General features: G+C 49.5%; 1 protein-coding gene across 15 annotated transcripts; it reads right to left on the bottom strand.

The window, feature by feature from the left end:
* Positions 1-342: 342 nt before the first annotated feature.
* Positions 343-25,236, bottom strand: znf512b (zinc finger protein 512B). Of its 15 annotated transcripts, none has more exons than XM_078081995.1 (17): positions 24,966-25,236; positions 22,128-22,319; positions 12,151-12,233; positions 11,843-11,971; positions 10,870-11,045; positions 10,362-10,765; positions 10,187-10,258; positions 8,969-9,103; positions 8,226-8,347; positions 7,543-7,635; positions 6,251-6,349; positions 5,435-5,686; positions 4,930-5,286; positions 4,627-4,728; positions 4,465-4,527; positions 4,102-4,200; positions 343-3,470 (listed from the first exon to the last, which is right to left on the bottom strand). In XM_078081995.1, the coding sequence occupies exons 2-17, from the start codon at positions 22,267-22,269 to the stop codon at positions 3,228-3,230; spliced, it is 2,571 nt and encodes an 856-aa protein (XP_077938121.1). In that variant the 5' UTR covers positions 22,270-22,319; positions 24,966-25,236; the 3' UTR covers positions 343-3,227. The 15 variants fall into 15 exon arrangements, with proteins under 15 accessions (XP_077938121.1, XP_077938132.1, XP_077938123.1 ...); XM_078082006.1 differs by having other exon boundaries at positions 12,151-12,230; positions 24,966-25,020; XM_078081997.1 differs by lacking the exon at positions 24,966-25,236 and adding an exon at positions 23,735-24,536 and having other exon boundaries at positions 12,151-12,230.
* Positions 25,237-25,843: the final 607 nt, after the last annotated feature.

Genomic DNA, 25,843 nt, shown 5'->3' with positions numbered 1-25,843 from the left:
ATGATACACACTCAACACCAGAGAGAGACTCCTTTGTGGAACAGTGCAAGTCAAATTATACATGCAATGTGTTTTTAATCGTTCAGTCTCTGATGATGGCTCCATTCTGTTTGTTGAGTGGGAGTGAGTCACAGAGAAAGACGTGGTCCCTAAAGCTGGCACAAAGAAATACGTCCTTCATACAGTCCCTCCCTTCTTCATATCGAGACAAAGACACTCTTGTGATCCGACGAAATGCAAAATGATGGTTTGAATAGACAAACGTGTGTGTAATTCATGGCACTATTCAAATTGGAGCGAAACATTTGTCTCGAGCGGTTGACTGAAATGAGGTTGACACAGTTTTAGTCAACAAACCTTTATTAATTAGCTGAGGGATACTAATGCACAGGTAATACAACAAGTTTTGGGGAAAAATGTAACATCTCAGACTCAACGGAGGCACTGATGCCTCTTACGTTATGTTCTACACAGCTTCATTTCAGATATGGAAACACACCATTAGTCTCATTTCACCTGGTACCTAAATATAATAACCGGTAATGAGCTAAACGTCACCTTTTAAATTCTCAGCCGGTCTCGGGGGAAATTTCTAAGGTTCGACCTTGTTTTTTTTTTGGAAATAACATTGCTGACAAAAGGGAAGACGCTTGAGCCTGCTGCTTTCCCCGGGTACAAAAGTCACAGCACACACAGTCAGGGTAACTAGAAAGCTCCAACAACACTCCTATGTCAAGCCTAGCTCATGGTATAGTAAGTGCACTAAACACACACACAAACACACGCACATATGCCTTGTTGTCCCATATCGAGTAGATAATAATAAAGGACCCTCTCCATGTGTTTGTCATCTCGTACAGCGGAAACAAGCCCAGGTTTTAATCAACCTATTTTTTGTTTAAATTTCATAATGTGTAATCTTTCAAAGCAAACAAATGGGGGCGGGGCGGGCGGGGGGCAAAGGAAAAGCCATACAATTTTGAGAAAAACACGTCAATATCAAAATATCAGCAAGCCAACAAGATATCCAGCTAAACACGGTGTATTGCTGTACTCTCTAACACGCACCGCGGGGTGCAAGCGTGTTCTCCACATGGTAGGAAGACGGATAGTAAAGGGCGCGTGATAAAATATATAAAATACCCACTGTCGAAAAGCAGTGCCTAGCTGTCGTATTGCAACACCGACGCTCGCCAGGTGAACGCGCTCACGTGGCGTCGTCGACCAAGCGCGCAACAAGCAGCCGATGGGCCGATTCTGTGCCGACGCTCCACAGGAAAACTGTGTGACCGTCCCTCACAATCCGGCCTTTTACAAAGGTGCTAACTGTTTCACCCGCACGCACACACGCACACAGACACACACACACACAAGGTCTGGACAGACTTCATATCGAACAAAAAGAAAGAAAACGGGGTCCGAGGACCGATCAGTGCTTGTCTAACTCGTCTTGTCCGTCGGTTTGAACCTGGATAGAAGAGACGGAACGCGTGCATAATCATCCCCACCTGAACGAAGCTCCGCCAGCTGATTAACGACGGAGAAATTCAGCTCCCATCTCCGCATCTGCGATATAAAAAAAGGGTCACGGCGTAGGGACGACACCACCTGGGACACATTATTGTTATTATCTTTTAAATTTTCTTGAAAATGTTCTGCTGACATCAGTGCGAGATTATTATTCGTCTTTGTCGAATGATGACGTTGACAAAAAGCTCAGACGACTTGCCGGTGAGGAGGAAACGTCGGGATGGATTAAGGTAGAGTGGCGAATAAAGCACCCTTTATCTATTATCATTTATTCATTTATTACCCTTTATTATCCCCACATCACAACTTTGTCCAAAAGCTGTCAGATTCCCATGTGGGGAGAATATAAAATAGATTTATGATCTGTTTTTATTCAAGTCATTGTTTTCATGGATGCAGACTCCAAATATAAATCAAATATTAGTATAACTGTGGTTTCAAGTATCTACTTTAAACATGTTAAAGTCAAAATATTCTGTGATTGCACACGTTTTAGATTTGTAAATGTCTTAAATAATATTGGATCGCTATCATCCTCCTTAGAATCTAAGCTGAACTAACTGTGAGACCCGTTATGGCTTTGTGTGTCGAGTCACGTTGGATTACAGATTCCATCCACAGACTCAAGCGTTATCCGTGTCAGGACAAATTTAGTTTTTTTTTTTTTTAATCTCTACAGTAAAATATTTCTCCCACAGTGCAAAAATACAGGAGGGGAGCGGGAGGGGTTACGGGTTAAAGTGCAAGGCGACAACTTTGAGTTAATTCATATACATCAACATGAGAGAATCTTCACTTGAGATTATTTTCTTCTCCTCTGCTTTGATAAAAGAGTATTTCCCTCGGCCTCCCTATAAAAACAAGTTCTCTGATTGAAGCCGAAGCCGCAGCCTCCTTTGATTGTGCTGCAACGAGCTCCGCGCCAAACGTCCTGCCCCTCTTCAAGGGTTCTGAATGAACGAAAGAATGCCTCATTACGTGTGGACTGATCCCTCACCGCTGGACAACAATCACTTCTCGGGGTGGTCGGGGGGTCCGGGGGGTCGGGGGTGGGGGGGGGGGTAAGGTTCTGCTTATTAACTTAAGTGTAAGAGCAACAGATATCTTCCATCCTCACGCGGTGCAGGAAGGAAACTACACGTCGTAGCTGGAGGATGAAATAAGTGATTAAGAACATTTTAGCTTATGTGACATTTGCTCACTTCAAAACATGAAAAACTAAAACTCAAAATGAGAAACCAAGACGAATGAAGACCACGGAGAAAGGATGCTCATTGCACTACACGCTGCCCATGATCCGACGCATCATTGCTTTGAGTATATAGATATATAGATATAGATATTGTTTATGTACACAGTACAGTATATCTGTGGGAGGGAGGAAAGAAAGAGTGAGAACACTATCGTTAACTACATCGCCATGCTAATAGAATATCCTTTTAACCCGCTCTCTACACCGCCACGCTTTAGAAAACGCTCGCGCCGTTGATTTACTCAAACAGAAAATGTTTTCAAAGGAGACAAAGGCGGAATGAAGGAATAAAACGCTACCGTCCCGAGAGCGCCGCTCGCAGCGGTAGACGCGCCGACACCGAAAAAGGTCCGCGCTGAACGTCCCACTTCCTGTCCCCTCAAGAGTCCAGCGAGCTCCTTCGAGGGGCCCCACGCCACGGCATGCCACGCCCCCCCCCACGCCTCTAGGGTCTGCTCCGCCCGCCGGCGTCTGTCGGGGCGGGGCTCCGCGCGGGGGAATGCGGGGGGGTCGAGCCCGGAGTGCCGGGCGAGGCTTCGGTTGCGGCCACGGGGGGGCGCTCTTTGGGCTTGCGGCCCCTCTTCTTGCCGGTGGCGCCGTTCCTCGGCTCGCCCTTGACGCCGTTGTTCTCCGGCGCCTTGGCCTTGGCGCCGGCGGCCGCTTGGCTGGCGGCCGTGCGGAACCAGTTCTGAGGAGACACCAGAATCTCATCTTATCGCATGTTAGTGATCCACCTCCTTTGTACCCGAAGACGGACGCTCGTTTTGACAGCAGAACGCGACGAGAGGATGTTGTAAAGTATCGTTGCTCACTGCTGCTCCTGCAAGCTGTCTAGCGACTTTCAAACGCTAGCGTAGCATAGCAGCGACAGGTTAATGAAGTGCTAACCGCTAATGTTAGCGCCACAGGGTTTTACTTTGGCGGAGCCGGCTGAGGCTAAGCTGTGATTGGCCAGTTTGAATCCAGGGGGCGGGACATAGCAGAGGGTCCGTCAACACAGTTTATATGAAGCCCTTGAAGACCCATAAGAAGTTAATGGTTACAGATGTTAAACATGTGGGGCACCAGGCTCTTATGTTGTGTATTAATCAACTAAACAAATGATTGTGTGTTTCACATATATTTGTCCCCACGACTTAAGCACTTTGCAAAACACACACAGGCGTAACATCCGTGGACGACCGCTTCTCAGTCGGGTTTGACTGAATGTTAACAGCAAACAAGGAAATGCTGCCCGTGAGTGAAAACCTAACTATAATAATAATAATAATATAATAAGTAACTATAAATAATACAGCGGTTTGTGAAGTTGAACCCACCTGTGAGTGTGTCTTGCTGATGTGGTACTTCACACCGCTCTCCGAGCTAAAGTCCTTCTGACAGATCAGACAAGTGTACTTTCCCAGTTCTCCACCACCCTGCAACACAAACACACACACACACACACACACACACACAGACACACACTAAGGATTCAGTTCAGAACGACGTCTACAGAAGCTGTTTCAGCTGAGCAAAGACTGCCTCCTCTAAATAACTAATAATAATTAGATATATAGAAAATTTTATTTCCATTTCACAACCACGTTTCATCTTTACGTCTGCCGACCAACAGCGGAACGTGGGCTAAAGGTTTGTGTGTTTGTGTGTGTTCTTATTTGGCGTCGCTCGGGGGTTTGTACCTGGCTGCAGTTGGCGAGGTGGGCTTTCAGTCCCGACACGCTGGAGTACACGGCTTCACAGTTCTGAGACAAAACGAGATAAACAGAGAGCAAAGACACATTCCTGTGAACTCAACAACGGGACGCGCCTCTGAATCTGTACTCTTAAGCCCACGTTCTCACTTCGTTGGTGCAGCAGATGAAGCCCTTCTCCTTCACCTGGTTCTTCCAGGTCTCTAGGAGCTCTTGGCTGAAGTTGGGGAGGCCCGGACGGGTGTAGTTTAACTACACAGAGAAGAAACCATGTATACATGCAGAGGTGAGGAGGATTATCACAGGACAGGTTTAGAAACGCAGAGATGTAACCAGAATTGGCAGCAATTAGCATCCAAAATTGTGCCTTATGATTGACAAAGGAGACATTCACACGGGACGCATATCATCATCTGGAAGCCAGGTCAGATCTGCAGGCGTCTCTGTCCTCACCCTCTTGCTGTCCGGCACCAGGTCGTCCTTGATGCGGCGCTTGGTGCCCCAGTCCTTGGCCAGCTCGTCCTCCGCGATCTCCTGCAGGTGGAACACGGCCACCTGAGCCGACCGGCGCCTCACCCTGCCGCTCGGCGTGCGCTCAAAGTCGTCGCCCTGGCTGGCGGCCTGCGGCGCCCTCTCCATGACCCACTCCCTCTCCTTGACCCGCTCCCTCTCCTTGTCCCTCTCCTTGTCCCGCTCCTTGTCCCCGGCCTCTCGTTCCTTCTCCTTGGGCGGGCCCACCGGGGTCCAGTCCTTCTTCTCAGGCTGGCTCTGCTCCTTCCTCCCTGGAGGCGGAGACTCCCCAGAGGCCACCTGGGGGGGAGCAGCACACCTCTGAGTGGAAAGGGCTGAGGAACCAGTTGAGGCTGAGACAATTACTTTCAAGCAGTGACAATTCAGCACAGTGACGTCAGAGTTTACGTCAGTGGAGCGTCGCCTCCCGCAATGACAGCGACCTCACCCCGTCTTTGCCCGTGTTGTTGTTGGTGTCGGCGAGGAGGTCCCTGTTGTTGGCGGGGGTGGGGGTCGTGGCGGCGGCGGTGGCTGCGATGGCCGGGGGGTGCTCGGTGCGTACGTGGTAGTCTCTGCCGGCTTTGGAGTGGTAGGTTTTCCCACAGTGCTGGCACAGAAACACAGGCTTCTCGTCGTCAGAGCCACAGCGGTTCTGGTGGTACTGGTAGCCCATCAGGCTGGAAAAGTGGGCCGAGCAACCCTGCATACGAGTGTGTGTGTGTGTGTGTGTGTGATCGAGTGACGTCAGTGACAGAAACGAGACATGAATGAAGAACAGACCGGAAGCAGGAAACTGGGTCAGTGTGGCGGAACAGAATTACAGGAATCGGTCAAAGTGATGCTGTTAAAAGTGGAAGCAGGAAGACATTTTAGTCTCCAGTCTCTCGCTTCTCCCCCCCCCCTTCTCCCCTAGGAGCAACTTGTCATAATGAGGCGTTGAGAGAAGAAAGAAAAGAAATACAAAATTAAAAAAAATAAAACTGACAGATGACGTGAGAATGTGTCCCTCACCTCCCCGAAACCTCATTAGAAATAAATAAAAAACAGTATTATGGCGAGAACAGGATTAATACATTATTTGTTTAGCGGTTCTTCAGAAGCTCCAGAGTGAGACACAAGAATAATAAAGAAAATGTGATTATTTTCTTAATTAATTCCTCTTCCCCCACAGAATAATCCATAAGAACCGATGATGGATGAGACTGGTCTCAGTAGAGTCAGAGTGTGCGAACCGACTCGGGCAGACAAAGCGGGGACCACAGACCTCGCTGGGACACTTGATCCGTCCCATCTGCTTGAGGACCCGCCGCAGCCGCTCCCGCTCCTCGTGCTTGTCGCCCGTCTGGCCTTCGCTTCCCGAGGGCTGAGGAAAACAAACCAGTCGCATGAGAGCTCCGGGACGGGAGGGAAGAGGGGGGCTGTCGCGACCACACCGAGGTCAAACTCCGTGGGCGACCTCTGACCCTCCGGTATCCCCCCGGGGGGCCACGCGACCGTGCGCACACACACACACACACACACACACACAGTATTTCATAATAAAAAGGAAAAGTAGAATGACACGAGTCAAACCTGCACATGAAGAACATTTTTCTTCAATCAGCAGCTCCTCGAGTCTGCAGCACAATCACAGGTTTTAATTATGTGCTCTGATCATCTGATGGTGGTCCTGCCGTGCACCCGGGGGAGGGATCCCTCCTCTGGCGTTCTCTATAAGGTTTCTTCCCTTTTCTCCCCATGGAAGGTTTTTTTTTTTCATTTTTTGGGGTGTTTTTCTGTGCTGATGTGGGACGGAGGATGTCGCATGTGTACAGACTGTAAAGCCCTCAAATTTGTAATTTGCGATTTTGGGCTAGACGAAATAAAATATATTGGATTGAAAAATAGCGGAACCAATGAGCATCTCTGACACACACAAGACACACACGCACTACATTAAACCTCACCGCTATAAATACCACAAACTGTAGTGCGCTCACACAAAAACACCACCAATGAATTATTGATCAGACGGTCACGGCCACGAAACCGCCACCGCGGCGCTCGCTGCCGTCACGGGGTCGACCGCAGCCGAGGCGGAGAGTGAGCGGCGCGAGGACAAAGACAAACAAACAGCCGACGATAACGCGTGAAACGGGATGCGGCTCTCGCGGGTGGAAGAGGCGTGTCCTTGTGCACGCGGCGCGCCGGTCACCAAACACAGAGAAAGCCGACACCGCGGAGTGCGAGTCTGAATGGGTGCAGGGCTTCGGTGTCTATTAATAACTAACTGCCTCTGTTCAGTGGGTCAGTGTGACAGTGGTGAAACAGTCAATGGCGTCCTCCGAGGGACACTTTACGGGGGGGCACAGGCCGGCCGGTTGGTTGGTTCCGCTTTTGCGCGAGCCAAAAATAATTGGAACGCGTCGGCATGGCGCGTTCTGGCACCTTGAAAGAGAGCGTCCTCGGTCACGTCCCCGCTGCGTTAACCTTTATCGCGTTAGCAGTGAAGTGTTTGTTCACTCGGAGGTCCGCGTGTTCTTTTGAGGGGACGACACGTGTGGAGAGTTGACGTACCTTGGCGGTGTGTTCGGCCATGCTGTGGTAGTTGAGGCCGGCCTTGGACCTGAACTGTTTGTGGCACTGCTGGCACTTCAGGGCATCCTGGAGCTGCAGGGGTTAAAGGCCAAAGACGGGCTCACGTGACATTTCAATTATTGAGCCGCTACTGCGAACGGGGCTCCTCATTGGAGACGGCGATGCAGCGCGCCGCTGCTGTAAACCGCTGGAGTTTGACATTAGTGCTTTTATGTGGGAACGAAGTACAAAGGCCACATCAGGCAACTTGTGGGAAGCAGAAAAGCCAATTTAACACCGATGTAACACCTTTTTGTAGATGACCCTCCTCGCCTCAGTATTGATCGGGGGACGGAGGTGCTCCGGAGGCGAGTGACCTCAGCGGTGATTGTCGCTTTAATAGAGTCCCGCGGGTCAACGGGACATGGAGCCATTAACGCTGCGGTAGGAAGCGTAGGAAACGGCGTTCTCTCTGGGGGCCCAACGAGACCTTCCCGGGCCGATATAACGGTCGCCCCCAATTCCCTCGTTTATTACCTCGCCTCCCACCGCAACCAGGCGTTGTTTTTGCAGCCGGTCCAATCAATGTAAAGGCTCCTGGTTTACGATCCAATGTGGGGAAGTACAGCCGTGGGTTCACAGAGCTTCATTTATGTGTGTGATGCACGACGGCCCCCACTGACCTTCTGGCAGATCTCCATGTGCTTCTTCAGGCCCTGGACTGTTTTCCTGGTGACGATGGAGCAGGTGGGACACACCACCTCGCCCCGCTCGTGGATGGCTCGCTGCCAGTGGGTGTCGGCACCTGAAACAAGGTGCAAAGTAAGGTGCCCCTTAGGGGCGTAGTATTTCCAAATGCGCGCTTAGTATTCATGTTTATTTGACAGTTTAATTCTTTTAAAGTCACACGTGATAATGTGCTGTTAATACGCCTGAAAAGAGGCTCTAGGTAGTCTGGAACCGGCTTATTTTTACACATAGTGGTTTATCATTTGGTTTAACATTTTTATATTATGAAAATGTATTTATTTTTCTCGTCATTAATTGCCATTTCTGTTTGGCATTTCAACCATGAAATCAGACAACACTATTTATGACTTTCGTAATTACATATCACTGTTGGTCGCAGCACAAACTTCTTCCATTTTCCACGGAAAGTCTGGGCTTAGTTAAATATTGGTCAAATATTATAGTGCTGTAATGATTAGTCCATTAATCCATTAGCCGATCGCCATTTAACAACAATATTGATGATAAAATGTAAGTGTTTTAAACATTTGCCAAACATTTTATTATTTGGCAATTGAATTATTGGGAGGTTTACCTATTTTCTGACGTCCCTCATACTAAATGAGAGATTGAGAAAATGCACCCCTTTTCCGAATTGATTTATTCATAAAAAAGGAAAAAAGGTCCAGGTGTTTACCAGAGCTGGTTGCAGCTGGATCTTTCTTGGAGGTCTGACTTGCAGCAGGTCTTCTCTGAGGGTCCTCACTGAACCCGCTCCCTTCTGATCGCTTCACGCGGCCCGCCTTCAGCTTCTCCTCCACCTTGGTCATACCTGCAACACACAGACGCGCTGTAGTGATGGTGGCGCTGCACGAAGTAAAGTGAGTGACACAAGCGGAGGGAGGACAGGGTCCCACAAGACGCACACAAAAGAAGGAAATTGTAGTGACAGATGGACTGAAAGAGAGCAAGAGAGAGCGGCGGGGTCCCGCAATCTGTGGATGGATTGTTTGATAAGTGACGATAAGTGGCTTACAGCCGCGCTTCATGACTCATCAGACGGGTTCAGCGTGTGAATGAGACGAGGGGGAGAAAGTGAGGTGCTCGGGGAGCTGCGCTCAAAGACCGGCAGTATTGATCGGCAGAAGCGGGAAACACTCGTGATCAGTCAGACAGGATTACACAATGTGTTTCTAAATCCTCACACGTCTCCATATGGAGATATGAAGCTAATGCTAATGGTTAGGATTAGATTACAGTCAGGTCTCCAACGGCCTTTTTTATTATAACGCGTGACAGCGTGGTAGCAAGTTAAATGGCCAGCAGCTAAATGAGACCAATTGGGACAACTTAATGCTGTCAATGATATGGAGGGAGTTACCATGCTACTTAGCTAGCTTGCTAATTCCACTATGCTTTTGTGCGTTTTCCACTGGAGATAGCAATGTGCTTCGTTTGTTAATTTTAGTAATTGTTGGCTAGTTAGCTCGCTAGCTCGCTAGTTCCACCATGTTTTTGTGTTACACTGGTAAAAGAAAGTGAGCCTATCCAAAGGCCGATTGGAGATTACTTCTCCGGCAGGGTCTGGACAACAGCTAGCTAATTAGCCAGCTCCAGAGATGGACAAGCTAGCTAGCTGGCTAGCTAACTGGCTAGCCGTGCTGGGAGGTCTGCTCTCCTCCTGGCGACACAGGGCCGGCTAATAAGTTAATATAACTTGTATTGTAATAGACAAGTCAACAAAACGTGCTAGCTAGCTTTGACTAATCTGCTCAGAGAATTAATTTGCTTCCATAAATGCTCCGCGCAATGGTATGAAATATGCCATCAGACCATATTCCAGTAGATCACACACAACATACATTTAATCAAAAGTCACACGATTACATTACAACAGAAATGTCTTTACGTCTACCTTTCAATCCAAACGTCCCAGATATGGAAGGCTGCTCTCCGGTGAACTTCTTCGGCGTTTTCTGCTTCCGTCCTGGCTCGAGAGACGAGGAACGGTCAAAACACCCGCAAAGAAACACCAGCAAAAACCATGACAACCCACGAGTCCAAAACCCAAAGACACGCCGCCATCTTACTGTGCCTCATTCGCTCCGGGTCCTCGTCGGGGAAGGAGGCGGGGAGGCTGTCCCCATCGCTGTCGGTGCCCTCGCCGTCGGACGACGTGCTTTGGGACTGGTGGGGCTGCTGGGACTGGTGGGGCTGGCGAGGCTGGTGGGGATGGTGGGGCTGATGGGGATGGTGGGGCTGGTGGGACTGGTGGGGCTGGTGAGGCTGATGGAGATGGTGGGGCTGCTGGGACTGGTGGGACTGAGGCTGGACCGGCTGGGACTGGTGAATCTGCTGCGGAGGCGGGCCGTGGCTGTGCAGTTTCCTCTCGCTCTTCTGGTGGGCCAGCTCTCCATTGAGGGAGGGCGCCGACCCCTCGTGGATCTTTTTCACTTTGAAGAACAAGGGAGAGGGGGGTCCGTTCTCCATGGGCCTGAAACCACGCACCGGGAGAGGGACAGATTTGGGCATTTGAGCATTACCACGTCACCGGCACCATTACGTGGGCGGGGAATGTGAGCTGTAAGTCTCAGTCACCTTTTCTTGGCGTTGGACTTGATGTGGGCCTTTTGGAGCTTGGGCTGCGCGTCTTTGGGCTCCACGTTCGGCCTCTCTGGGTGGTTCCACAGCTTGTGCTTCTGCAGGCGCACCTTCGTGGCAAACACCGCCTCGCAGTAGGGACAGCCATGACTCAGCTTCTCGGCTACGGTGGCCTGACACAAACGGAGACGAGAGGAGAGGCGATTTAAAGTGAGCTCACTCACTTACGTAAAGCACAAAACCACAGGGGACGCTGCTACTGGGAGGCGCTTAAACAGCTGTGTGTGTACGTCTACCTGCACACTCATAATCCACTGTTATATGTATTTGATGTGGATCTCATCAACATTATTTTGTTTGGATATTCTGAATTAGGCCTCATTATTGAATGGAATCGCCTGGTTTAAGGTGGACAAGCCAATATTAGGTTTCAGGAGCATTCTTTGGATATTTGTGCAGCACGTGGAGTATTGATAAAGGCTTTTATGGCTCTTTGCAACACACGGCCTCCTTCCTGTTTACGACCGGCGCTGTTGCGTTGAACAGAAACTAACTAGCCAATAGTTTGCAAAGCTGCAGAAGTGATGCATGCTCAGAAGACAAAGCCCACAGTTCTAGTAGGAAGTACAAACACGCTTACATTGCTATGTTACGGTCCAACGAGCCGCCCAGCAGGGTAAAAAACATTCTGACGCGCACAAACAACAAAATGGGACAAGCAGCTCCTGCACCTCCTTTTCCATATTTTGACGTGCTGTGTGACATCGACCAGCCGAAAAACTGAGCCTTTTTATTTGGTGCATGGGAATGTAGTCAGCTGTTTTTTCCAATTATCTGGAGGTTTAAACCCTGATCTAAACTAACCTCACTGGCAATACGATGCTTGTTCTTCAGTGATCAAGACTACTCTGAAGCACAAGGACGGAAACAGCCGCACATACAGGAAAAGAACAGAAGGTTGGTGACTCACCCCCTGGCAGCGTTGATAGTGGTACTTGACGCCATAGATGCTGGGGAACTCTAACCAGCAGCCCGAACGCGGACACTTAACTCTGGAGCGGCGCTTAAACTCCTCCTTCCATTGTACTATCATATGGGCCTGCTCGGGGTGAGGAGGAGAGACTTCAATGCATCTACGGATTATCGCTATAACTGTACCATATATACAGTATAGAAATATATATATATATATCGTGTATATTCCTGGGGAGCTGCCAGGAAATAGAAAAACGAAGGGCCACTTCAAGACATCCGCTCAGTTCAAAGAGAGATACTCACAGGGATGCTTCTCAGTTCCTGCACTTCTGCTTTAGGGCGACCTTTCCTCTTCCCCTCTGCTGCCTGATCACACATCGGACCTGCTATGTGGAGAGAGAGAGAGAGAAGACCATTTGATGCTTTATATCGTATAATATTAACATGTTCTAACTTGGCATTAACACTTTCTAGAAGTCTGTCTTGACGTTTTCGGGAGCTACAAAAACACGTCCAACACCTGTAAAATACCCATTCAAAAAACTCTAAAATCGACTTATGTCGAGCAGTCACACACACACACACACACACACACACACACACAGAGAAACAACCATTTACAGTGATGGTGATGGAGAGGTGCAGTGTGGGCAAAGGCCTTCTGCTGAGCGCAATAGATCAGCTATAAGCGGCGGTTTTCTGTGTGAACGTCTGACACAGCACTCAGCAGACCGACTGCCTCAGCTCCCTCCCTCCCTCTCTCTCTCTGCTCCCTCCCTCTTTCCTCACCTCATGTCTCGCTTTCTCTCTCTGCCTCCCCCCCTCCCCGACGCTTCTGCCTGCAAACTCTTGTCACTTCTCTCTTTTCTGCTACAATCAGAACCTCTGCGCTATCCGCCCTGCGCTCTATTTCCTGCTTGAGCGAGGGGAGGCGGGGGGGGGGGGGGGGGGGCGGGGGTGGGTGAGGACGAGTGTGCATGCGGAGGAAGAGGAGGGGAGGGCAGGAGAGGATGCTGAGGAAGAGAGGAGAGGATTGCAGGGGCAGAGGACTTCTTCCTCTGACCAAGCAGAATGGTGAATGGCGGCGCTGCGGGTCGGGAGGCCGCCCCGCGCACCGCGCTGTGGCGAATACCTCCACGCGGCCGCGTCGATTACGGCGGCGCCGAATAGCAGCGGAACGAGAGGCGGCGCGTCAGTCATATCAAATGTGGAAAACGTCGACGGGGGAAGCTCGTTGAAGTAGTCGTGGCGGTCGGGCGGTCCTCTGACGCATGACCTGATCACCCTGTGTTGTGTTCTCCGTAGTGACCAGCAGGGGGCGACTCCTCTGGTCCCATAGAAGTCTATTAGAAAATGACTCTTGATTTATTCCCCCAGGAAACATGAGTTTACGGTCTCGATCTCTAGTTTCAAATCTTTTCTCAATGATGCTCATTTAGTGAACGATGGTCGAGTCCCCCGACTCTTTCCCTCCCACTGACGAGCAGCGACAGGATGCACGCAAAGCCGCTGCAGCTCATTTTTGGCGGATCAGAGAACTCGGCGTGCCTTTAAGGATTATCAAAAAACGGTGGGAGGGATTTTCCATTGAATAAACGAACTTAGAAAGGGGATCTCTCCCTCTCTCTCTCTGTCAGGGACGTTAAAGTGTATGAAAATACGCAATCCAGGCCACGACCCCCCCCCCCACCCTCGGTTTCACTCCACGCGGCATCAACTTTCCCCTCGATTGTCTGCTTCTTCGCTGCTCACCGGAGCGCAGACACAGACGCGTGCAATCCGCCGGCACTCGAGTCTTTTTCCTCCGGCGTCACGGCGTAGAAGGAAAATAAGAGGCGTGATTGAGAGACGAGAGGTGAGGGCTCGCAGCGACGCAACCCACGCACACAAACAAGTGCACGCAACCGTCGGCAGTTTGTGTGCGCGTGGACACGAGTGCATTAATATTCTCCGGGCGGCAGAGGATTTCTCTATTGGCTGTCCGGGCAGCAGCTGGGGAGGTGATGCAGCTCTCTTCAGCGTGCGTTTTAATTCCTGTCTTAGAAAATAAAGGTCTCGCAAAAGAAAGGCGTAATTAATGAATTCTGCTCTTGAGAAAGACGTTGTTCTTGTTGCTATGGGAATAAGACCAACTTGTCTTGGTTACCGTTATCAGATGCCTCTTTCAAGCAGGAAGATCTGCACAGGGCTACAATGCCAATGGGCACGTACGCACAAACACACACACACACACACACACAAGCCAAGGAAGCACAGGTGCAAATGTAACCGTTACGTAGAGCAGTGGAGTCCAGGGGTGAAGTATGCAAACACAGTAAAAGGGCTCAGCGTGTTTCACTTTGCTCTGATTGCTTGAGTGTCGCAGACGGCAACTTCCTGGCCTGAACAGGGAAGTGTGTTAAAGCTGCATTCTCTGCAGTGACCAGCAGGGGGCGACTCCTCTGCTCCCATAGACGTCTATGAGGAAATGACTCTACTTCTCTGTAGTGACCAGCAGGGGGCGACTCCTCTGCTCCCATAGACGTCTATGAGGAAATGACTCTACTTCTCTGCAGTGACCAGCAGGGGGCGACTCCTCTGCTCCCATAGACGTCTATGAGGAAATGACTACTTCTCTGTCGATTTATTCCCTCAGTAAACATTGTGAACACGAGTTCATGGACTCACTCTCTCTATTAAGCATGATGGTCTATTCAGCAGTCAAACACATCATAATGCTTTAAGGCGGGGCTACACACTGATTGACAGGTCCGGCTTACATAAACTGTAATGCATATTATATTATGTGTCGTTATCTCCACATTACGGCTATTGTTTTTCATGTAGATATTTTGTGAAAGCCCCGACAGTCATTCTTACACTGTAGTATCAATACCGAGCTATTTAGTAAAAGAAAAAAAGCCTTATTCGGCGTTCGCGCCGACCTCTCGTGTCACTTCTGGTTGAAAAAACAAACAAACAAAAACAAAATGTCAACAAGCAAAAAGCCAAACTAGAGTGCGTGGAGGCCGACTCTGGAGCTCCAGCTAACGCAGACATTGTTCTGGGGCAAAACAAAGCCGGGCCATTGTGTCGGGTCTACAGGCGCAAAACAGCTGTTCAATATTGTCAAACCGTGACTCGCTCCCAGCTGTCTGCAACAGAAGAAGAAAAAGAAGAAGAAGAAGAAGAAGAAGAAGAGATTAGAGGAAGAAGAAGTCAGGACTCAGGAGAGCTCGCAGCTGCCTAATGATCTCAAATAACCTCCAACTTCCCCTAGCTACGCCTGCAACTGCTCCTCCTGAGTGCGCACACACACACACACACACACACACACACACACAGAACAGTCATTTGTTTTCCTCGACACACACTCACACAGGAGCCTTTGTGTGCGGTTTCGTACACATTGTAGATTAGAAAAAAGACGACGCGCACGGACACAAACGCCACTCGCCCCCCGACACCACTGCGAGGGGAGAGGACGCCGCTTCACCACTTCCTCGGTCCCAACAAACAACGGGTGGAGAAGTTGATATTGACGGAGGGGGGGGGGGGGGGGGCGCCTCTTTCAACGGTCGCTAGGAGGGTTCACAGCAACGGGACCACTTTGTTTTTCTTACTTTTACAACTTTCTGCTTTCATCAGCACATCCACCTCCTGCTACACCCTATTTTTGAAGTCATTTCTCACCCTGTGCTTTTATTCTCTCTCTCTCACACACACACACACACACACACAATAACACACACAGTACAAACCGTCCCATCTCATACGCACCTCTCTTTGACGATGTCCCCATAATTCCCTCCCAGTCGGGCCCGATTCCAAACAGAGAGTAAAGAGAAGGAGAGCCAGAGAGAGAGAGAGGTGGAGAGAGAGACAGAGAGAGAGAGAGAGAGAGGTGGAGAGAGAGAGAGGTGGAGAGAGAGAGAGAGGTGGAGATACAGAGAGAGAGAGAGAGAGAGAGAGGTGGAGAGAGAGAGAGAGAGGTGGAGTAGCACCAGAACAGTCTTGTGACTCAGACTGAGTAACTGAACGGAAGCCTCAGTGATTCTCTCTCTCTCTCTGGTGAAGAGGAGCTTCACAGTACCTTCTATGATATTTACTGGTTCTCTTGAGTTGGAACACGACCCGTCGGCTTAACCTTTGGGGCGACCTTTGTGAATCATCTGTCAGACACATATTCCACCTTTCAAAGCCTGGATTGAATCACATTTTGAATGCAGTGTCCCTGAGGAGCATCAGCAGCGGGCGTCTCTCTCTCAGGATGGACAGACGTGCAGTGGTTGTTACAGAATAGACCCGCGTAGTAAAATGCCGTCTTCATCATAGACGGACTTAACGTAAAAGAGAATAATGTCAGCTTGAATTGTGACCTCCTTTAGTATTGCGGAGCACCAAAGTTCCACCTGCGGGGACTATTGGTGCGTTTCCACCGAGCGGTACGGGTCGGGTCGGGTCCGTACCCTTTTATTTGTGTCTCCCCTGCCAAAAGTTGAGAATGGTACCAAAGATCCGAACCGTACCGTACCACTCTTTGGGTTCCCTTCCGTTGGGGCACCTGGCACAGTTGTTTGGTACTAAAGGGCGGAGCTAGACTCACTGCAGAGCGTTGATTGGTTGAAAGAGTGTCGTCATTCGCGCTGTGTTGTTCCTTGCAGCATGTAGCCTTTGCTCAAACAAAGATGGCCGTCTCCTTGTGACAAACAGCCACATATGGAGAAGCAGGAACAGGATCGGCTGTCTGTCCTCCGTTGTTGTTTGCGGTTAGCTTTCAGTTTTTCGCGCGATCGAATGACGTCAATCTACTTTCCGTCATATACCGTCTATCAAGTGACATCATCACTACGGTCTGGAATACACCACGCCTCTCAAGTAAGGGTACTGTTGGCGGTGGAAACACTCACCGAATCATGGTTAACAGACCCGACCCGTACCGACCCGACCCGTACTGTACCGCACGGTGGAAACGCGCCATATGTCACAGATTTAAAGGTGTTTTACTGACAGACCTGCAGCAGGAGATAAATAAGGTAATTAGTGTCCGAGTGTCCTAAATAACCTTCGGCGCTGTGAACTACCCAACTGGGAATCCCTTTGTGCGAGAGGCCAGGAACCGGCACGCCGACCTGCGGTTGGCTCGGTTCACCGGCACCGCTAAGCCACACTTGAAAGCAGCCAAATCAAAGAAGACATCTTGGGATTCGTTGCTCGCTTCATATTACTGGAAACATGATTGGTTGCACGATGCCCACCTGGATCGCGGCCAGTAGCATGTCTAGTGACATCTGACCACAACAGCTTCGGGTGACCGGCCACACATTCGGCCAGTGAATAACTTGGGGGGGGGGTTGATGGGGGGAACCGACGGGGGTTTAATGTAGGACAGAGAAGAGAATTGAAAAATACACGTGGAACCCGGTGGAATGGGCAATTTATGGGGCGTGACTCCTCTGGTCCCATAGAAGTCTATGAGAAAATGACTGATTTATTCCCTCAGTAAACATTGTAAACATGAATTTATGGTCTCAATCTGTAGTTTCAAGTCTTCTCTTGCATGATGTTGATGTAGTAAATGATGCAATGATTACAAAGCATGAAGCAGGGTAAGATTAAGGGGTGGGGGGGGGCGTCACAGTGATTCCTGTCTGGTAGTTTGTGTTTTTGTAATAGTAATTTACCTGTTTCACGGGGTATTTTCAATTCATGAAAGTTAATTGAATTTTGGTCTAAAATCTTTTCTTACTCAGTGTATTCAGCTCCACTCGGGTGACAAAGAAACAAAATGGCAAAAAACAGAAACCAAGATGCCGATGGGCCAAATGAGGAACTCGAGTCTACAAACGAATGGGTGACGTTGCGCTGCCTGCAGATTATACACAGTCTTTGTATTCACACAGTTCGCACTCCAGCACCCATTTAAATAAGACGCATATCATGTACACGCTGCTCGCTCCAGACTGTTTGCAGTGCCCTCCTTATGGGCAGTGACTCACTCGCTCTCCCCTGTACTCCCTCTCGTCTGCCGTCCTCAAGCCTGCCAAGTAAAAGTGTGACAACAATGACAAAGAACGAGACGCAGCATCAGGCTGAGAAAAAGCACCGGAATTCAATTTCATCCCAAAACAAACACCCTCCGATCTAAAGCTCTCGATTTTACCTTTTACGGTTTCACCACCAAGAGCAGAGGAGACCTACAAAAGACGTAAGAACGGGAGTAGGAGTGGGAGAAAGGGGGGGGGGCGGATGTACTGCCGCTGATGATTCTGCTTAATAAGTGAGACAAGAGTTGTGGGGGAAGGTGGGGATGAAAAGCAACGGTAGTGAAAGCTCTGGGCGTCGAATGGTTCCACAAACAAGCCAGAGACAACGTGAGAGAGCGAAGGATTGCAGAGGATAACGCGCCGGCTCGGCGGATTAGCCCAAAATGAGGGTCCTGCAGTCGGTGGATAGCACGTAGCCACGACCACGTGGACCTGCGCAGAGCCTCCCCGTACTGACGTACCTGGTACCTGGTTCTCCCTCACAGCAGATAAACACAAACCCGTGCCGAGAGTCACTGCGCGTCTACCACCAAACCGTTGTCTGGCGTGTTAAGAGAGCTACTGTCGGTCGCAAAACACAACACTGCACCGCCAACTGTGACAAACAGCGTTACACATGCGGGGTATTTCTTTCCGGCTGATGCCTCACGCCTTCTTGCCTGTATCCGTGGTTGCTTCTGGCAGCCCGTGGACGGAAATCACATTTACGGAGCTGAGCGGTCGGCACGGCGACCGTTGTGTGCCGTTGCCAAGGCGACCGTTGCCAAGCGTCAGCTAAATTACATCACATGTCATTTAGCTGACGCTTTTATCCAAAGTGACTTACAATAAGTGCATTTCAACCATAAGGATGTAACTCAGAAGAGCAAGAAGTTTCCTCAAATAAGCCAATTTACAATTTGCTATAAATAAGTGGCGTTATAAGTACAATTTAAGTGCTACAGTTAGTGTGTTAGTGGAGGTAGAGTCTGAAGAGGTGTGTCTGTAGTCTGAAGATGTGAAGGCTCTCTGTGGTCCTGATGTCTTCAGAGACCTCCTTCCACCATTTAGGAGCAGGACAGCAAAGAGTGGAGATCTAGTCGAGTGTTTTGCTCTCAGTGAGGAGGAACAAGCAGTTTATCACATGCAGAGCGGAGAGTGCGGGTCGGGATGTCGGGTTGGACCAGGTCCTGGATGTAAGCTGGACCCCATCCATTCACAGCGTGCTACGTGAGCATCAACAACTTCATTTTTCCTCCACGTGTTGCTTCTGACCCCTTTGCGCCCAGCGTGGCGTTAAATAACGGTGTAAATAGCGAGCACACAGGAGCTCTTTAGCCGTTGTTCTGATGTTTTGCTACCAGAGCAAAGGGGACAAGGAAGCACTTTCACACAATACAAAGCCAATGGAGGACTAAGTGTGATCTTTCCATTTGCCCAACTGGAAAATTGTGACCTGGCATTGTGACGGGTAGGAGGGACGGATGATCACACACACACTTAAGAGTCCACCCATTTATGCTCGCAATGATGTTAGCGGAAAGAAGCAGAATCTCAGGGCCTGCCTGAAGCATTTGGCAGAGCGGCATCAATTCTGTCCAAAAACTTTTAACAGCCTAGACTGCTGGTGGACGAGCGACAAAAAACAGAGCTCTATTAAGATGTTAAAGCGGAAAAGGGAAAAAACGAATGTCAGAGCAAGAAAGTAACAGAGAGACAAAGACGAGGATCTTCTCGCTGCAGGTTGTGCGGCGAAGTGACGGCCAAGCGGGCTCCGGCGAAGCAAACGCCGAGAACGCGGCGCGAATCGATCGGCGCGAGTGGTGCCGATGCATCGAGGTGCAATGAGGCCAAACGCTTCATCGCCGTTGCATTAGAGATGAGGCGCCGAGTGTCGGGCAGAAGGCAGATGAAGCTGGTTATCTGGAGAGCGCACCGCGCACAGCGGGCCGAGAGCCTCCGCGGGGAGCCTCAGATATCAATGTCTTTTGTCGCCCCCCCCCGAACCGAGACCTCGCAACCTCCCCCGGGATAGACAATCTAGCGCCAGGCTCATTATGATTAGCACTGTAGCATTTCTCCTCGTCGTTAGCTTCAGAGGGCTCGAGCCGATGATTAATAGGCAAAGGAGGGCGGATCTGAAGGGGCCGTTTGATGAGGTAATGCGTTTGGGGATGTAGTCTGTGTTTTTGAGCTGTGGGGAACTGCCGAAAGTCGCCGAATGTCTTTTAGTCACAGCGGTTACGGCGTTGTGGTGGTGAGGGAATAAAAACGTCGCCGTAATCCACGGCCCTTTTTTGGGGAACAAAATGTAACGTCGTCTAAATCAACTCCGTCCACAGTCGCCGTTTGCCAACTGAGCCCCTCGGGGATCCACCGGTAATGTTCTCCAGAGCCAAAAAGCAACTTGGCCGTTTAGAGATTTCTATCTGCTGGAACGGCCAACAGTTTAATGAGAGTCGAAGCGGATCAACGGTGGGAAAAGCAAAACGAAACAAACGAGCAGAAGCATCTCAGGTTACAGAAAAAAGTCCCGTAAAGACCTGCGAAAGCGTTATATGAACACACACACACACACACACACACACACACACACACAATAGCATTCCCCTCCAGTCTGAAAACGAACAGCTCAAAGCCGACCGTACACTTCACACTGATTGATTTAAGCACACCTTGTCTATCCAGTAATAAGTGTAAAAAGGAAAATCTATGAAACATAACACTCTCAGAGAGGCGGCCGACAAAAAACCCTGTCATTCAAAAACACGCCGATGTGCTGCAATCGATTCTTTAAAGGGCGAAAACAGAACATCAGTCCGCGGCCTGCGAACAACGAGGAGACCGATACGGCGACTCAGTGTCCCCAAGACACCAATCGGCGCCTTTGCCTTCTTCAAATGGGCAAAATGATCTTGTAATCACAATTAGTCAGCTGCTCGCTACACACGGCCAACTCTCCCAGAGTGATCTCTGTATCGCCGTCCACAGCCGGCGAGCTCGCACACATGCTAACGTGAGGTTTTTCATGTTTTAAAAGATCGTTTTTTTGGGGGGGACAAAACGTGGCATCTTGTGGTGAAACCGCTGGTTGGTCCACATCTCCCTCTCGTCTGTGCAGCTCCAGCCTTCAGGGCTGAATATTAACATGGAAAGAAAACAAATCCAAGCATCTAGTGTGTGTGTGTGTGTGTGTGTGTGTGTGTGTGTGTGTGTGTGTGTGTGTGTGTGTGTGTGTGTGTGTGTGTGTGTGTGTGCGCGCGCGCCCGGGAATGAGGGCTATTTAGTAGCAACCAAAACAACTGGGTCATATTAGAGCAGCTCCAGTTTTCCAAGTCCAAGAGTCGATTAACTAAGATCCTCATGGATTGAAGCATAAATCCTCTCTCTCTCTCTCTCTTTTCCGTCCGGATGGCTCGGGGTTTCGCTGATGTCACAGAGCACTTTTGTTTTGTTTTCTCACTGTAAAGGCGGCCCGGGGAGGAGACGCTGTAGACTCTCCGCGGTGAGAGGGCTGAAGTTACACCGAGGTGGGGCATTCTCCATAAAAAAATAACCCATTGAAGAAAAAACACGCACAAGGCGAGGGAGAGGGTTGTATGTGCGGTATGTTGGTGCGATCCTAGAGAGCGCAGTGTTCTTACGAGCTGCAAAAACAATTGGAGAAGAGCAGGAGGTTGGGAGCCGTATGGACTTAAAGACACACGTGTGTTTGTGCGCCGTGGCGCTGGACAATACACCTATTTTTAATATTGCATCTATATAATGTAACGGGAGACTCGGTACGGCCTCTTCCTGGTTTTTAAATGCTGCATTACAGTAGACTGATGTAATTTTCTGAACTCACCCGTCTGTTTTATTATTTATAAGTGGCGCAAAAAAAAAAAAACGTTGAATCAGCCGCTTGGATCGTACCGCGGTTAGAAGATGAGCGCAGAAGAATCGGGGAAGTCAATTTAACTTCAACGGATCCCTGATCCTGTTTTTCATCGATAATCCATATTGGCCGATTGTTTCGTTTTGTTACTAGAGCCTGGGGCTGGTGTGTGCAAACTGAGCCCGAACGCATCAAGATAAGACAGAACTCGTTAGCCGTTAGCTGCCGTGCCGCTAACGCCACTAGCGGGACTGTAGGCGCGAGCATCGTCGCGTATCAGCGGCATCGTATTCGTTTTTCCCGCCATTGGTTGATAAAACGCCGCCATGTGCGTCGTCTCGAGCTTTTCTCAAGTTCCCGCGTTTGAGAAAAGGCCGGCGCGGCGGCTCGGCACTCACTGTGTCCGCCGTGGTTCTCGGGGCCCGCCGCCGCCGCCGCCGCTCTGACGGGCTCCTGGGGATGTCCGTGCTTGGGGGTCCGGCCCCTCGGCGGCCCCGACGAGGACAGCTTCCCGAGCCTGGGGCCACTCGGGCTCTCCATGCCTGAGGAGACCGTTTCTTCTTCCAAAAGTCAGTGTGGGTTTTTTAGGTCTGTGTGTAACAAAAAAAAAAAAATATGCATGAAAGCAGTTTTAATTTCATCATCTTGCTGAACTAAAAGTCTCAAGGATCATAATTGTGCGTTTATTGAATAATAAACTACTATGATCATCCCTGCAGCTATCTGTCGAGACTCTTCCCGCCCAACCGCTCGTCGTTAGCGGCGTCCGCTACGAGGACGCCGTCCCCTCGCCCTACAGCGGCGGTGGCGTTGGACTGAAGGTTGTCTGAGTGGAGGCGCACACGTCGTCTGCTCTGGTAATGGGGGCGCGACCTTCCATGTTTCATTTCAAAATCAATATGCTCACTTACTCACTAACTCCATGCTCTGCCCATTAGACAAAAGGTGAGTCAAGGGGAGGGAAAGGGGGTGGAAGAGGGAGGATAAATAAGCTGCCTTCTTTCTTTGCTATTTCTGCTTATTTATTGACGGCTTAATCGGCCAATCAATGGGGAGCCAAAGTCACAACACGGGAACTCGGGAAAAAATTATGTGCGGCGAGAAAGAAATAAACAAACAAATGAAATCCCGTTTGAATTATGCCATTAACATGATGAACGCATGATGTTCGTCAATTTAAATGTTAATTTTGCTCGTCAAAGAAGTCTGTTTGTTGTATTTTTGTTTAGTTCAGTGTGGAATCTCTCATAAACACGACTGTCAATTAGCTCGCTAGCAAGTAAGCTAACTTAGCTACGCTCAAATGTAACGTTGTCCTACAAGACGTGATTTTATGCAACAATTTTACCAGCCGGGAAGAAGAATTCTGGTGCGAAACAATGGAAGCACAAGAGAGTAGAAAAGCGACATCACTTTAGGCGTCAAACCTTTGCAGTTACGTATTTTGAATCGTCTCATACATCTTTAGTTTTAATAACAAAAATAGGCAAGTTTAACACAATTCAAACCAGATAAAAAAAAAGAACAATTGTCTCACGAAATGTTTTGCTTTCTTTCTGACCAAGTGTGAGGAGAGAAGAGAAGCAACCGACACCTTAAAGGCTCCTTAAAGGCTCCTTAAAGAATGTCGTCAAAGGAGCGGCTGGCCGACCTCCGGGTCTCCACGGTGACCTCCGAGCTGTTTCTTTCAATAAGTTACATAGCGTCATTCCTTCAATTATTCTTTAGGGAAGAGAAACACATTTTCTCGGCGGAGGTGAAACAAAAAACAAATAACAATGTAGCCGTTTTTTTTTTTTTTTACGATTGCTTCCGAGGAAGCAAACGACATCAACACAGGAGCGGAGTGACTCCCGCTCACGTCTCCTCACACCGAGCCGAAGAAGCGTGGTCGCGCTGCACGTGGCACTCTGCCACGCGCGCGCGCGCGTCAACCACAACAAGGTTACAGAGTCGCCAATCTGCGCGGTTAAAGATTCCCTCGGTTGGGTTCGGCCGCACCTACCTGAGCTGTCGGGCAGTCACCAGCACCGAGGGGGGGGAGGGGAGGGGGAGGAGGGGTCGGGGGTGTCGGGGTGACCCCGGGGTCACCCACGTGACGGAAGAAGGGGGCGCCGGAGTGGGCGTTTTTTCCCACCAATGTTATGTTACATGGCAATCACACCTGCCGCGCGTCAAGGGCCGGTCAGGCTGGGCTCTTTATAATGGGGGGGGGGGGCAGACAGCCGTCCTGTCACCCCGCTCTGCGCGCGACGACGAGGCGGGAGGGTAAAAAAATAGCAGAGCCGTGCACGAGAGGAGAGATTACGATTCAAAAACAAAAACTGAATTCCAGGGTACTTTCACCTTTTTTATTCCCAGTTTCCAGCCGCCGTCGCCCCCCCTTCCTCCTCCTCCTCCTCCACCTTCCTCCTCCTCCTCCTCTCCCGCATTAATATGTAGGCTGCTACACCACCGGGGCACTTCTCCCTCCCGGCTCTCCCCGGCTGGAGCCGCTCCGCGACCAGCCTGGACCGGCGGGCAGGGGGGGCCGGCGGGCAGGTCGCTCCCCGCCGCTATTAGAACCCGGGACGCTTTATAAAGGCGCGCGAGCAAAATGGCGACTTTATTGGCGAAGGAGGAGTAAAAAAAAAGAAAAAGGAGAGGAAAAAAAAAGAAAAAAGAAAAAGAAAGGTCCTCGCGCGCGGCGCAGCTGAAGAGGCACGAGGACAAATTCCGCGCAGAGACGTCGACACTTTGTGAGAGGCGAAGGAAACGGAAGCGGAGAAAAAAACCCTCGGCCCGGTTCGGCTCCTCCGGATTATTTCGGCTCTTTTATTTTTTTTTCATACGGATATTATCTCCGCGGCCGCGCACGGCGTTACAGTAATGCGCGCTCCCGCTGCACCTTTTGACAGCTGCAACTACATTCTTTGGGCAACTTGCAAAGTCTCGCGTTATTCATATTCATATCGAGCAGATTATTATTTTTTTCAGGGGGGGGGGGGGGGGGTCGCTGCTCATCCGACGTAACGGCGCTCGTTGCTGACGAAACATCAGTGCCCCCCCCACACCCACCCATCCATCCTCATCACCACGTGACGGAACCAAAGATCCACTGGAACACCTGAGGGTTCACCTGCTCCACACACAGAATAAATGACCTCCACCAATCTGGATACATTCACGGCAAACTCTACAATTCAATATTGTGTTTTTAACTAAACGAAAAATACCCATATGAACATTTACTTAACTGATTTGGCAGCAACCGTTGTGTCACAGCTCAGGGAAGGAGCCATCGTTGCTTCCCCTAACAGACGCTTCTCTATAGTCTTTGATCGGGGCCAGTCGTCGGGAGCTAATATTTCCTATTAGCCTGAAATCATACGAAACAATGATGTAATGCAGGTTTTAAAATCATTTTAAATAAAAGTCTGCATCGCCACCACTGGAGGGCAGAAGAGCCTCATTGTAGAAAACAATGAGGCTCAAGTGCATCACATGGGCCTAAATAACGTATCTGTGAGTGCAAAGCTAATAAAAAAGTTAATATAAGAAACAGAAAACTCAACAGTGACAAACTTGGGTCAAAACCCTAAATAAAGAGGTGAAACAACAAACAACTAGCCATACAATAAGAAAAGAAAAAACCTGCATAAATAAATAACTTAAATATAACAACAGTCAAATTTAGCTGGATGAAGACGAAGGAATACAGGAAACTGAACAACGATGTGTTGAATGACTTCAAGCTATTGACCTTCTATAGATAGAATAGATAATAGATTTCCTCAGAGTTAGAATCAAAATATTATGAGTTAATATATTAAAGAGGTTAAATTGTTCTTGTTACAACAGAAAACGCGAGAAGAAAGAAAGACTCTGAGATTGTTGCTGTCCAGGCGATGGTTTGTGACGCTCCGTTAGGGAGCAGTGTTGTCCTGTGAGCCGTGTGAGAGGCGACTTTCTGAAAAGTGAAGCCAAAGCTTCATGTGTCAGAGCTGCAATCCCACTAATGTCCAGCAGGGGGCGACTCTTCCGGTCCCATAGAAGTCTACGAGAAAATGACTACTTCTCTCCGGATTTATTCCCTCAGTAAAGATTGTAAACACGAGTTTATGGTCTCAGTCTC

This window comes from Gasterosteus aculeatus, chromosome 2 (genome assembly GCF_964276395.1).
Source record: "Gasterosteus aculeatus chromosome 2, fGasAcu3.hap1.1, whole genome shotgun sequence".
Taxonomy (NCBI): Eukaryota; Metazoa; Chordata; class Actinopteri; order Perciformes; family Gasterosteidae; genus Gasterosteus; species Gasterosteus aculeatus.
Note: the sequence above shows the minus strand (reverse complement) of the source record. Positions and strands in the feature narration are given on the sequence as shown.

What these genes read in the sequence shown, in the direction of transcription:
- znf512b (XM_078081995.1), bottom strand. Translation starts at nt 22,269, where the DNA reads ATGGAGAGCCCGAGTGGCCCCAGGCTCGGGAAGCTGTCCTCGTCGGGG. An exon ending in TGGTGCCGGACAGCAAGAGG is followed by an intron (nt 4,729 to 4,929) that starts GTGAGGACAGAG and finishes TTCTCTGTGTAG; the next exon opens with TTAAACTACACCCGTCCGGG. An exon ending in TCATCTGCTGCACCAACGAA is followed by an intron (nt 4,528 to 4,626) that starts GTGAGAACGTGG and finishes GTTTTGTCTCAG; the next exon opens with AACTGTGAAGCCGTGTACTC.